The 13924-nt window shown below is 34.0% G+C and overlaps 2 protein-coding genes across 6 annotated transcripts in view; one reads left to right on the top strand and one right to left on the bottom strand.

The window, feature by feature from the left end:
* Nucleotides 1-1271: 1271 nt before the first annotated feature.
* Nucleotides 1272-3902, top strand: SFR1 (SWI5 dependent homologous recombination repair protein 1). 2 transcript variants are annotated; one of them, XM_039361661.1, is made up of 4 exons: nt 1272-1421; nt 2069-2175; nt 2261-2665; nt 3677-3902. In XM_039361661.1, the coding sequence occupies exons 2-4, from the start codon at nt 2086-2088 to the stop codon at nt 3866-3868; spliced, it is 687 nt and encodes a 228-aa protein (XP_039217595.1). In that variant the 5' UTR covers nt 1272-1421; nt 2069-2085; the 3' UTR covers nt 3869-3902. The 2 variants fall into 2 exon arrangements, with proteins under 2 accessions (XP_039217595.1, XP_039217594.1); XM_039361660.1 differs by having other exon boundaries at nt 1275-1421; nt 2066-2175.
* Nucleotides 2435-13924, bottom strand: part of CFAP43 (cilia and flagella associated protein 43) — a 47573-nt gene continuing 36083 nt past the window's right edge. Inside the window, exons 30-40 of one of the 4 annotated variants that reach the window (XM_039361651.1) lie at nt 13787-13894; nt 13297-13383; nt 12112-12200; nt 11108-11315; nt 10692-10804; nt 9928-10087; nt 9352-9516; nt 6892-6972; nt 5123-5276; nt 4379-4575; nt 2435-2572 (exon numbers count right to left, since the gene is read on the bottom strand). In XM_039361651.1, the coding sequence (XP_039217585.1) occupies nt 4400-4575; nt 5123-5276; nt 6892-6972; nt 9352-9516; nt 9928-10087; nt 10692-10804; nt 11108-11315; nt 12112-12200; nt 13297-13383; nt 13787-13894 (1341 nt within the window). In that variant the 3' untranslated portion in view covers nt 2435-2572; nt 4379-4399. Of the gene's footprint in view, nt 2573-3861; nt 4576-5122; nt 5277-6891; nt 6973-9351; nt 9517-9927; nt 10088-10691; nt 10805-11107; nt 11316-12111; nt 12201-13296; nt 13384-13786; nt 13895-13924 lie in introns of those variants that run through there. The other 3 variants (XM_039361652.1, XM_039361653.1, XM_039361654.1) reach the window with 3 other exon arrangements.

Here is a 13924-nt window from a genome sequence, read left to right as displayed (position 1 = left end):
TAAATTTTTAGTGTAAAAGTGTGACCCCCAAATTTAAAAATGAAAAAAAAAATACTAATTACTCCTCAACCACCGGTCCTGCTAAGAACTGAATATATAATTTTTTAAATAAAAGATTAACAAGATGTGAGTTCCAGCACCTTTTTTTTTTTACAAAAAAAGCACTGGCAATAACTATTTTGAAACTGAAACACCTAATTTTTTTAACTTTAAGCTACTTCAACAATGAAAACTATTACATAAAAACAATTACCAGAGCACAACTGTGGTAGAGTTTGAAAGATGTGAAAATCAGTCTGCTTATGTTGATAAAATGGATCTGAAAATAGTCAAACAGACTGAATAACTCTTGATTAACCAGGTGCCTTCAAATTCTTGTTGGCCACAAACTATGTAAACTTCCTTCCAGAATGATCTATCCTCAGCCTGGCCCTTTAGATTTCTCTGTTAATGTATTATTACTATAATTGAATCCATCCTTACTTCAAGTTCTCTCTGCTTTTCCACCATTATCATTCCATTAATTGGAATAGGATCTTTGTATAATGTGTCCGCATTATAGCTTGAGAACAGTTATTTGTACCTTGAATAATATCTGATTTGTAGTGATTGTGTTCAACATTCAAAAGCTCTTGGGTGTTTAAACTGTATGCACAAGGGTTTGGGAGACAAAAACTCCATTTCTTCATATATCCCACTAGTCAATGAAAACTCAATTTCAAAGATTAGAAATAAGAATTACTTTTTAAACAAAACGGCCGCCTGCCAGACTTTTACCTAATTGTGGTTTAAAGAATGGAAGAATCAATGTGAGAACACAGAAAAATCATACCACGGAAAACAGAATTTGCACCCCTTAATAACTACCAAGAGAAATTACAATTAAAATCCTCACCTAGACATTTTAATAATTGCTAAGTGGGAAGAAGAAATGTAACAGCAAACCAGACTTCATCTAGGCCTCTTCTCTTAGGAATAAGCTCTTTTGAACATAAGGGGAGTTCATTCAGTTCGAGCCCGCTTAGAATCCTAAAGAGTTGCATTAAACCAGTGTTTTTCAAACTTGGGAGCTAAGGTGTATTGACTTCGACTTCCAAAATGCTGACTGCAGAATTCTGGGAGTTGAAGTCTACGCAGCTTAAAATTGCCAAGTTCGAAAAACGCTACATTAAAGCCACGCGATGCAGCAGACGTCACCGCGCCCTCCCCCTCAGTGTCCCGGCGCGATTCCTCTGCGATTCGCTGTTCCTGCAGTCTTTCCCAGCCGCTTAGCCCTTGCAGCTGAGATAGTGACGCCACAGGCCGCGCAGAGAGGTTACGTCTTGCCGGGTGCGTTTAATCCGCTTCCGCTTGAGCGGGTACTCCAAAACACGGCTGCGTATTTATGAGTGCCCAGATTTGGTTGGTGCTTTGTTTCTGAGGTAATTCTTTTCCAGTTCCTCTGAAGAGGAAAATAATGCTTGAAATGATCCTTAATGCTCAGAGAGGAGTGTTCAGGTGGGAAAGATAAGAGACTTTTAAAGCTAATGGGAAAAAGTCTCGCTCTCTCTTCTATCCTGGGAAACCAGGTCGCATCCTCTCCCACCTCCTCGTGGGCTTGCTAGTTCTCGGCTCCCATGCAACTATTACAGGAGACATAACAAAAACGCCAGGTGTTGTCTAATACATACTCAAAATAGGCGTCTATTCCAGCTCATATTTCTGTTTAGTGGTTAAGTCCTGCAGAATAAACAATTCTGCTTCAAAAGAAGCTTAGATAAAACTTCTTGTGAAAGGGATGTGCATCATCTCCAAGAGTATAGAGTGTTTAACATGCAAGTTGCCAATGTATGTATGCAACAAGGAGATGTATCTAGGAATGTTACAGACTTGTGGTTTTATCTAGTTTAGTAACAATTGTGCAAGTTGCTTGCTTATGATTTAGACTGTTCATGAGATCAATTAACCAGAGGTTCCTACATCAGTACTATAATTGAAGACTCCAGAATTCAAGCAGTATTGTAAAAGATTTTATACCAATAAATGGAATTTGTTATCTTAACCTTGAAATATTCTATCTTTCAAGCAGGTTAATCAGTTCTCAAAATGGGGACACCTATATTGAACAAATCTAGATCATTCTACAGTCCTGAGAATTGTGAGAATTCTGTTCAAAGCAGCAGCTTAGGAAAACAGGTAATAAATATATCAGGAAATGTATTTTAATGTAAGTTTGTATATTCAGATTATGAAAAACAGTTTTTGATTACATTTACGTTAGCTAATGAGTACAGCCCTACGAGAACGGTTGAAGAAAACGAGAAGATCCTTTCAATCAAATTTTATTGTCGCCAAACAACTTAAAATAGATGATGAAAACAATAGTAATCAGAAGGAGAAAACTTTATCAATGAAAGAACCATATTTTGTATCGCATGCTGAGGATAAGTGCTTGGAAAAAGTTCCTGATGAAACTATGTGTTCGAAGAGTTCTGCAGAAGACAGATCACTATCTGAATACAATGGATATAATAAAGTTATGCACAATTCTTCAGAAATTAATTTGTTGGGGACAGATGGTAAACAATGGGAGCTGTTGGAGGAAAAGATGACACTAATGAAGCAGCTTCAGGAAAAAGAGGACATTCTTCGAAGACTTAAATTAGTCAAACTATACAGAACAAAGGTAAATATTAAGACTTCATGAACAGTTTTAAATAAGTTTAAATGTATTGGAAATAAATCCTGTAGATAAGGCTGTTTTTCAATATTTTTGTTATACTATTGCATTCCCAAATACTAACTGATCTTAGCATGATTATCAAGCCAATTTATGTTTTAGTTGATTCTTGCACAATAGCTTTCCTCTATTCTAGGGATGAATAAGTTTGACTGTAATGGAAATTGGTCATTTCCTTAATAAGATACTATTTCTTGCCAATGTGTAAAGTGCTGTCTATTTTTAATTTAAAGCTGAAAAGACTTATTTTCATGTAATACCAATTCTAGATAAACTATGTATGTACTCAGTGTCATTTACTCATTCTTGTCTTTTTGCATATATTAAAATTATAATTCCTTGCAGAGTCATATCCATTGTTTAAACTGTGCCAATGTTTATGTATTTTGCTTGTTCTGGAAAGTAGAAAAGGGTTTTTTTTTTGTATGTTATAATTCTACTCCTAAGTAGTAGTAGTATTCTACAAGTAATGATAAGTAAATTTATTGTCTCCAACATGTAATAAGATTTTTAAAATAGTTTTTGTGTATGATACTTTATTCTTTCAAGTTGAAAGTACACTACAAACATGGGGCAAGGTGAAAATCCTGATATTTATACTTCTAAATTCTGTGAATTTCTGTTCTCTATTGCAGGAGTCTCCAACTCCCAGGCCACAACTCACTCCCAGGCCATGGCCTATTTGGAATTGGACTGTATGAGTGGCTGGCTGAAGAGAGCATATACATGCAAGTCAAGCAGCATGCATGCATGCTGGCTACCACTTGCGTAAGGGCTGCGTGTATGTGCTCACATGCGTCAGCCTGCTGTTCATGCAGCCCACTTCCCATCTCCCCTTCTAGCCAGACTGCCAAGCCGCAAAGGTTGGGGGCCGCTGCCCTATTGGTATCTTTGTTTAGGTTTTCCATTTCAGCTATATCACTCTATAAGTATTGATTTTTTTCTATTTCCTTATAGAATAACCCAGAAGAGTTACAATTTCTGATATCAAAATGGAGAAAGAGTTCCCAAGCAATGCTATATGAGCTGCAGACAGCCTTATCTACTGATAACAAGAAATTAAGTCTGACTCAACTGATTGACAGTTTTGGATTAGATGACAAACTCTTACATTATATCCGAACAGATGAAGATTTTACAGATCCATAAAAATTTGTGTTTTATTTCACTCTTAAAAATATATCAAAAGATAACTTATTTTCAAAAATTGAATCTAAGTTCTGAACTGTATGACTAGATCATTATAAGAACCTGCTACCTCTTTTTGATTCCTTTTTACTCCAGCCTCTATATTTAATACATTAAATTCCATGATTCTGTTGTTATGTGCCTTCTCATGTGTTCTTAACAGTCTCTCTTCAAATTGCAATCATTCAGCCAATTTCTTTTGCCAAGTTGCTTTAGGATACTTTTCCATATACAAGGATATATTTCTATTCTTTCATGAGTTTTTAATTCCACTGTACATCTTTTGGTTTTGTAAAAGTGAAATATACCAGTTTTAGTATGACAACAGTAATCTGTTACAATATAAACTGGTAAAATTTAAATGCATTGTCAATATAAATATATTGATCAAAATAAATTATGATACAATATTTATAAAACTATCTTAATATAATAAAGAATTCAATTGAAAGAGAAAAGGGAAAAAACTACCTTGTCTAAGAGAGTTTATTGCTAAAATTGTTGCACATCAAAGAAAGCCGGGAATGTTCTCATTCTCAATCTTTCTACTTCAGCTTGAAGGATGGCCAACTCCTGGGCTTGTGCTTTTGCAAGATCTACAAGCTGCTGTCGTTGTACAATATCCTCATAATGCTCCTTAGCAATGTTTTGGTTCAATAGTTCTGAGTCTGGTTTTTAAACAAAAATATTCAGAATAAAATCAATGAACTGATTATCAGTCTTTCCCAATTTCTTTCAAATTTACTAGTAGGACTGTGGTAACTATAATTTGTTATTATGAGCTGTACATCATTATACGATTGATGAAACATTTACTTCATTTGCACCCCAAACACTTTTGTTTATTTTTATTTATTAGTTTCACTTGCTGCCTATCAGTATTACTAAAAGGCTCAATGAGTGGAGGGATCCAGTTGCTAGTGGTAGGAGATCGTTGACCATCCCCTCAAAACTACTGAAAAATCTAAAATAACAATATGGAATTAAAGACAACAGAAATGTCAGAATATACTGCAATGCTTAACAATGTTGTGGCAACTGGTAATTGACCTAGGAGATTTTACATACTTTGATAATATCCAGATTATTTTGAAAAAAAAAATGATTTTCATAAAGTGCATAATGTGAATTCACTAGCTACGTGTTTAGAAGAAGAAAATCCACTGTGATTTTTTTTGGCAGAAAAGTAGTATCTGATCTTTGCATGTGACTTACCAGTAGCCTCATAAATGTGCCGCCTTTCTGATACAATAACAAGCATTTCTTGTAATTTTTTGCTGAGCTTCTGGTTTGCTACCTCTTTTAAGTGTATTTGTTTCTCTAATTCTTTAATTATTTTTTCTTTTTGTTCTATATTTTTCTTGTGAACCTGGTAAGTGAAAACAAATTTATTAAAAAGGGATCTTTAGAATGTATTAAGTGAAAAGGTGCTAAAACAAATTTTATTTTTTCTGTGAAGGAGAGTAATGTTAGATTTTAATATGATTTGATTCAGAGTTTTAAAATGTAGCCAGTAACTGAAACTATTAATAGAAAGTGAGGGTCCCAATGACTATAGAACATATTTTGGTATATTGTTTCCCCAAGTGAGAAGTTGAAGTAATTATATTACTAAAACAGAAGCAATCAACCATATAAAAGATTTGGATCCAAAGCAGGCAAAGGTGGGTCTTTTCTGTTTCTACTGGCTTCTCTTTAAAGAAACAGTGGCTTTTTTTGAGTTTCTATGATAGCTGTACAAGCAAACATAAAGAAGCTTCATCAATAGATAAATGATGTTTTCAAATTATATATATTATTTACTTAAAATATTTTAAATAATTCAAGTTGCTAGTGATCTTTTTATCATTTGGTTCTAACTCATTTTGATAAGCTGTCAACCAAAGTTGCTTGCAAACAACTTTTTCTTCGTTCTGTTCTATCCTCTTTCCAAAATGGTTTTTTTAGTTATAAAAAATTGATTCACTGGAAATACTTCAGAATTGTAACAATATTTTTCCAGTTATTTTTTAGACTTCATATATGTTCAATAATGCAAGATGAACACTAAATTGAGACAACTAAGTTAAGTTCTATAGTACACTCTTAAATGCTTTGAGGAAAAGTGATACTAAGATAATAATAAAAAGCAAATGAAACGAACTGGTGTAAACTATTCTTCAATTTTGTCTCTTGAACATTATAAATAGGGATAACTAATAGCTAGGAGCAGGTTAACTGATGCTGTAGTGCAGGGGTGTCAAACTTGCAACGTCATGTGATGTGTCGCCACGTATCAAGACTTTTTCCATTGCCAGCAACGGGGTGGGTGCAGTTTCGGCATGATGCATCTGGCCAGTGGGCCGGCAGTTTTGACACCTCTGCTATAGTGTATTCACAATGAGGAAGATAAATCACAGTTCATTTATGACAACTGAAGGAAGGAGAGGCAGAATTGAAGAGTGCATATTGAAATAAATCCTACTGACTGAGCTAACTTCCAAAATAATTTCATCTAGTAGTTGGGTGATGGATGTTTGTGTGCAAATAAGTTTGAAAATAAAATTGTTTTAGTAAGAATTAATCCTTTTCATGTGGCAAGCTTTGTATACAATGAAAAAAAAAAGGTCAGTCTAGAACGGGCAAGCAACCTTGGCTCTTATGACTTGTGGACTTCAACTCCCAGAATTCCTGAGTCAGCATGGCTGATTCAGGAATTCTGGGTATTGAAGTCCACAAGACATAAAAAAGCCAAGGTTGCCTACCCCTGGTCTAGAAAAAGACAAGTTTTTTGGGTGACAAATTAGGACTGTAGTCTGAAGGTTACAGATGTGAAAAGCAAAAGTAAAGGTGATTGGAAGTATTTAGAAGAACTCAAAATTGTCTTCCTTTAGCAGGTATAAATATGAGATCATCTTATCTGTAAGTATAAACTAAGATAAATATGTTGAGTAGGTTGCATATTCCATATTTCTTTATTAAAATTTATTCCATAAAAAACTTACCTTGTCTAGAAAGTTAAATGTTCCTTCCATTATTGATACTTCATGATTCATCCGCTTATCATAGTTTAAGACTGATAAGAACTATGAAAAACAAAAGATCAAGCTAAAAGCTGATGCTGCCAATGTTAAATCCTAGATTTGCAATATTAACATAGCAAAAATAATCTTCCAAAGGAAGATTGTTCTGCTTTCCAGTAACAAATCTTAAATAAATTCACATTTACCTCCAAAGTGCTTTTATTGAGCTAGCACAGACTATAATATGCTGTCTCAGATATAGGGCACATATAGTTGTGCTTAAGATTGTGAACCCTGTTGAATGTTAAATATTTTTGCAGAAATATGACCTTAAATTTGATCTGCTCTCCATGTAAGTCTTAAAATAGATAATGAAAACCTAATTTACTGAATAAGTAAAAAACATACTTTTTCACTTTATAGAATAAAGTGATCCAAAACTACATATTTGTATGTTCAAAGATGTTTGAATCTTTGCTTTCACTAAGTAGCATACCTTCTTGGGCAGCAGCAACTTCAAACATTTCCAATAATTTGATCAGTCCTACACATCAACTTGGAGGAGTTTTAGCCCATTCCTCCTTATAGAACACTTCAAATCAGAAATTTGGTGAGCTTCCACATGTGAACTGCCTGCTTCAGATCCTTCCACATTTCTATAGGATTAAGGTCAGGACTTCGACTTGGCCATTCCAGAACATTAACTTTCTTCTGCTTTAACTATTCTTTGGTTGTACAACATGTGTGTTTGGGGTTGTTGTCTTGTCATATGACCCACTTTCTCAGTTCAAAGACATACCCTGATATTTCCCTGTAGAATTTGTTGTTATAATTCAGAATTCATAATTCCATCAATGATGGCAAGCTATTTTGGTTTGGAGGTAGTAAACCATGATATTGCCACCACATTTCACAGATGAGGTAAGACCTTCCCATTGGAAGGCAGTGTTTGTCTTTTGTAAAATATAAAACTTTTCATCTAAGCCAAAAAGTTCTATTTTGATCTCATCTGTCCATGAAACATTCTTGTAATAGTTTTCTGGCTTATCCACAAGAGACAGACAGCAATGTTCTTTTGGAAGAGTAGTGGCTTTCTCCTTGTAACTCTGCCTTCCACATCATTGTTCAGTGTTCTTCTAATAGTGGTCTAATTAACATTGATATTTGCCAATGGGACAGAGGCCTTTAGTTCCTTAGATGTTATCCTTGGCTATTTGAAACCACCTAGAGTAATACTCAGTGCTTTTTTTGTAAAAAAAAAAAAAAAAAAAAAAAGTGCCGGAACTCACACACGTCATATAACCCGCCTTGCCTACCCTACAAGGTTCCATCCAAAAAAGGTGCTGGAACTCCGTTCTGAATGTTCTATGACAAAAAAAGCCCTGGTATTACTTATATTTGGTGAGATCTTGGTATCCTAGGAAGGATAGGAATGGTACTGAATTGCCTCCATTTGTACACAATCTGCCTGACAATAGATTGGTAAAGTCAAAATTCTTCGGAAATAGTTTGTAATGTTTTCCATCCTGGTGAGTATCAACAATTATTTTTTAGAGGTCCTCAGAAATCTCCTTTTTTCAAGTCAGGACACACCTCTATATATTTGTGTTATGAAGAGCAGATTTAATCAAAATACCCAGAATTCTATTCAGACCTCCCACACTTACACCTGATTATATTCCTACTGAGGGAAACACCTATAATGTGTGGATGAACTTGGGGGAATGAGGGGAAGAGAAATTTCTTAGGAAACAATAAAAAAAGGGAGACAGGAGCCCTCAGTGGCTTAATGGTCAGAGAAGAAAACTTAGGAAGGACCTGCACTTATGGATCAAAAGTGGCAGCGGGAGGTTTGTACTTTCAGACTTACAAGATTCTGTTAATGTAGTCTTACAATAAAGTTGAATTAATTCATCTAGTTGTGTTTCCTGTCTGGTTTAACTGGGAGGCCTGACCACACCTGACTCTAGTTTCCCCTTCAAATGAACTGATAATTCTAGAGTTCACATACTTTTTTCTGCAGACAAGTACGTAATTGGATCATTTTCTTTAATAAATCAATGAATATGCCTAATATTCAGTGTTGTCTCATGGTGAGATGGGTGACAAAAAATTAATAAATAATTCTTTATATTTGTTTATTTAATTGGTTTCTCTTTATCTAGTTTTAGGACTTATATGGAGAACATATGTTTTAGGTTGTATCTATGCAGAAATATTGAAAATTTAAAAGGGTTCACAAACATGTAAGTGCCACTATAATGTAGAATAAAACAGAGAGAGGTCTCATACGTAGATACTGGTGAGGTAGAATATCAATAGCAATAGCACTTAGACTTATATATCACTTCTAGTGCTTTACAGCACTCACTATCATATGGACTTTCTAATACGGTTACATATTTTTATATCATCATGAAGTATTTTAAAATATGAACTTACAATCTGATGATCTTTTGTAACATTTAGTTTTTGTATATCTCGAGCCTTTTGATTCAGATCGTCTACTTGCATCTGCATTTTTCTATGTTCCCATTCCAGCTGAAATATCCCTTTACGGAAATCTTTACTTTCTACCATACTGGCAATCTTTTTTTCTCCTTGAGCCTTAAAAAAAGAAGAAATATTTCTTCATGCAACATATTGTTTTAAAACTGAATTCTAATAAAAGGTAGATGAGATTTCGTAAAACTGAAGGGAAAATGGCAAAGTTAACTCCTTTCAAATTAACAACATTTGTGTGCTAATTGAATATGAAGGATTTAAAAGCAAAGACAGCCATATTGAATAAGAAAGAAAAATCACTGAAGTTATATGCTCACTGGTATTTAGGTTCAGAGTTAGGAGAGTTGGTTATATTAGTTGGAGCTTGTAATATGTGATAAGAGAATTAAAATAAGGTTAATTGTTGTTTAAAAAACTAGAACTGTATTTAATTAGAAATTGTAAATGCAAAGAAAATAACTTTGCATATAAGTCATCTGCAGAGGCTTTATCTTTTCAAAGAAAGGTTGTTACCCAGATCATGCTGTTCAGCTCTTCAATAATAGTCCTGTTGATCAGAATAGCATCTGTGTAATCTGGTATTAAGTGGGTGCCTTCTAGTTCCACTTGACCTTGTTTAAAAAGGAACTGAACCATCAAATCTAATTGAAATCTCATTTTCTGCTCCCGAAGCCTAGAATTATATAACATTTTAAAAACAATATAACTTATTTTAACATTTTACCAGAACGTTGATCAAAAAGACCCATCTAGACTATACTGTTTATGTAACTATACAGGTAATCCTCAGGTTATGTCCATTCAGTAACTGTTCAAAGTTAAGATGGTACTGAAAAAGTCATCTTTCAACCAGTTCTCACATTTATAACTGTCACAGTGTTTCTATCATCACATTATCAAATTCAGGCATTTGGTAAAGACTATCTGTATTGGGGGAAAAAATAGAATTTTTAATCTGATAGGTTCTGCATTCTGTAAGGTAAGAATGACCCATAGATGCCTCCTTTTTCAGAGGGCAACTCTTCCATTGTCTGCAATAATGTTGAATAAAGAACATGATTAACAATTATAATGTTTTCTTAGAGTTTCACTCCATAACAAAAAGATCTTTTACACTTTGGGTACTGTAGTATAAGTTTACTTAGTTAAGATTACTACTACTGTACTACTATATTATTATGGTATACTGTAATATATATTATTATGAGATAATATATATAAGTACAATAATAATGTAATATATGCTTTTATAATATAAAAGAAAAAAGCAAACTTACAAATTGATCTCAGCAAAAACATGGTCAATGCCTTTCCTCAACTGTTCATCATCTTCAATTCTTTTTTGAAGATAAGTTTGCATCTCTGCTAGTGTCAGGGCTTTTTGCTTCACCTTTGCAAAAAGGAAAATAACCTTTAAAATTTAAGATTAATCCTACTTTCAAATCACATTAAATTGTCTTTTACATCATTCATTTACATCTAGAGACTGATGGACTGTTTGAATCCCATGAAAATAACAAACCACTTTTTGCAAAATAAAAACTAGAAAGTATTTAAAAAGCAGCCACCTGCCTGTGCATGACTGGGACACTGTGTGTTTCCCATTAGCTCGGTTCTGAGAGAATTATTTGTTTGTATAAAATATAAAGGTCAAATTCAAATTTGATTTTAAATAATGGAACCTTATACATACTTGCTGTTCACTTTCTACTTTTGCTCGCCTAGCTATACAAAAGCGTTCCCAGTTAGTGATGTCAAGCCCCTCAGGTCTGTTTTCAGGATGGTCCATTTCATCAATTGCTTTCATTAAATGGGCAAGAGCATCTTGATACATTTTGGCAGAGCCCGGCCGTTCACCATACGGATTTGCAGTATCTGTTTGTACTTTCATCTTCAAAGCCCTTCCATTATTGAACACAACAGGCAAAGAAAAATTTAATGTCTCCTGCAACACATTACATATACAACAGAAAAAGCTGTGTATCACTAGTTTCATTTTGTCTTTTTTTAAAAAACTCTCTGTAGTATGTTTTTATTATAAACTAGCATTTTTAAAAACTCTATTTATTTGTATTTAATTTCTGACGATGAGCACTGATGATGTTACCTAGTTTGGGTAATGTAATGTCTGCAAGAAAACAAGCAAGCTCGGAGAGCACTAAGCACCCCTCCTGTCAACCCTGAGCTACAAATATTCTCCTTTATTATTTAATTTCTACATACAGATCGGTAGGAAGGTTTGCAGTATTTCTTAATTTGAACAGAGATTATTTAGCTGTGTTATTGTCATTTAGACAGTATATTGTAGGTGTTCTTTGTGGAGCATGTGTTATTTTGCTCTGTGGTTGTATAGTATTCCATTTATTTTTAAAAAATCTTTTAAAAGAAAAAGGATGTGGCAGGCCAAAAGAGAGACTTTTATGATATCACTAGTAACTGGGCTACTACCATGTCATATAACAGTGATTGCTTTATTGGTCTGTTTAGACATTCTTGTCATGTATCTGCTCTTAGAATTGCAAAATGAACTAATTTAATAAGCTTCAATGACTTTCAGTTTTTTTTCAGATACTATTTATACAATTTCAATTTTTGCCCTGGAAAGCAATGTTGCTGTAATGGTTCTTATAAGAGTATTACTATAAGAGAGAATTCACAGACTTTCAGAAAATGATGGAACTAATGAAATTTTTCTACCTTGGTCGACGTTTATAAAGTTTGAATAGTTGGTCTATATAATGGGTTGGAAGATCTGAAAATTCCTTTCTAAAGCCACGTTCCATAACCTATTGGTCAGAGAGAAAACAGAAGTCATCTAAGTTTTAGACTTTATTATACCTAGTTCCAGTTCTGTTACACATAATGATTACATTTACAGAAAATAAGAAACTTTAAATTAAGGAATTGTCATATCCACTTTGCAAAATAGTTGCTGACTTCAAGCTGACATGACAAGATCTTTCCCAAATCAGCAGCACACATAAGGAATTCAATAAGAAAGTGTGGTCGCCAGCTTAATCAAATCCCCTCTGATCCTTTATCCCTATCTGCAACATTGATGCACATACTGAAAAGTCAGGGCTTCAGTTATATTGTTATGAATGCTATCTTCATTTCTGAGCTCCCTTACTTCTGTTGTACTTGTTGACTGCAATATTTTTTGTGGGCAGAACAACAGTCAAGATGGGAGTTGTGTGACTGAAGTCCTGTCACTTTCTATGTATAGCCAACATCATGGTATGTACAAAATGGGCAGAGCTTCAGTTGCACACTCACAACCAACATCTTGATATTTTGCCATATATCCCACTTTACAGATGCTGCAGTCTTGCCCTTAGAACTGAAAAAAGAATTAATTCAATAAGCTTCAATCATTTTCATTTTTTTTTCAGATTCAGATTTTTAAAGTCTGTTTAGAAAAAGAAAATAGACCCTGAGCCTTCGGGGGAATTAAAACAGACACAATGGATCCCTGCAAGAAGACAGAGAGAACCATAATGATAGTGGTTCTCACTGATTTCAAGAAAGAAAGAAATGTCTGCTAGCTGGATCTTTCAGCTTATGAAGTAGGCTGTTTATCAGAAGAAAGCATCCATGCTGTGACAAAATGAGCAATTGCTTCAATATTTAAATAAAATATCCACACAAATGATCTCATATTAAACTGAAATTTGTTAATTATCTAGCTTAGTCTAATCCATTAATCAAATTCAATAAACTTCAATAGTTCAATAATTTTAAATTCCACAGCTTCAGATGAAGCAGTGTTTCTCAACCTTGGTTGCTTGAAAATGTGTGGCTAATGGAATTCTGGAAGTTGAATTCCATAAATCTTCAATTTTCCAAGGTTGAAAAACACTGAACTGAAGTTTAAATTCTTACTTTGTCTTCAGCAATTAATATATCGTAGGCTTCTCTAAAAGCATCCACTTCTGTTTTAGCTGCCTTTACTGCTTCACTGGATATTACCTAGCAAAATAAACAAAGGTGGATATGATTTCTTGTCATTGGAACATAAGATGTTAAACTATGTTAGCACAATTGGACTGATTATATACAGGAACTCTGTTCCCCCTTTGGACTAACTTTACTGAATTCAGCATGTCCCTGGCAACAATCAGAAATGTAAGACATTTTCTTAATCACATGGAAAACTACAAACAAGCAAAACATATTTTATCTTAGCAGTATGTGAACTTTTGTGAAATGTAAGAGATATTTATAAAGAATTATTGATAATATTTTCAAGAAGATGAGGGAATGTTATGGGAAATATTTCTTGAGTGGGCCACTTTGATTCCAAAAGGGCAGGTATCATGAGAAATAAATATTTTGTCAATGTCTCCCCCCCCCACGCCTCAGATGTTCTTGCCTTTTCCTTCCTTTTTTTATTAAGATGATGATGGAGCGCAGCTTCTCTTGAGGTCAGCTCTTCATCCAGAAGCAGTGAGTAGATGAGGTTAGTTATTTTAAGTTCTTCCTAGTAAAAGGTTTGAAAAGGAAACAATAA

Source organism: Crotalus tigris, unplaced genomic scaffold (genome assembly GCF_016545835.1).
Source record: "Crotalus tigris isolate CLP2741 ecotype Arizona unplaced genomic scaffold, ASM1654583v1 scf7180000019328.220996217465:2438092, whole genome shotgun sequence".
Classification (NCBI taxonomy): domain Eukaryota; kingdom Metazoa; phylum Chordata; class Lepidosauria; order Squamata; family Viperidae; genus Crotalus; species Crotalus tigris.
The sequence above is the reverse complement of the archived record's forward strand: the minus strand, read 5'-3'. Positions and strand labels throughout refer to the sequence as shown.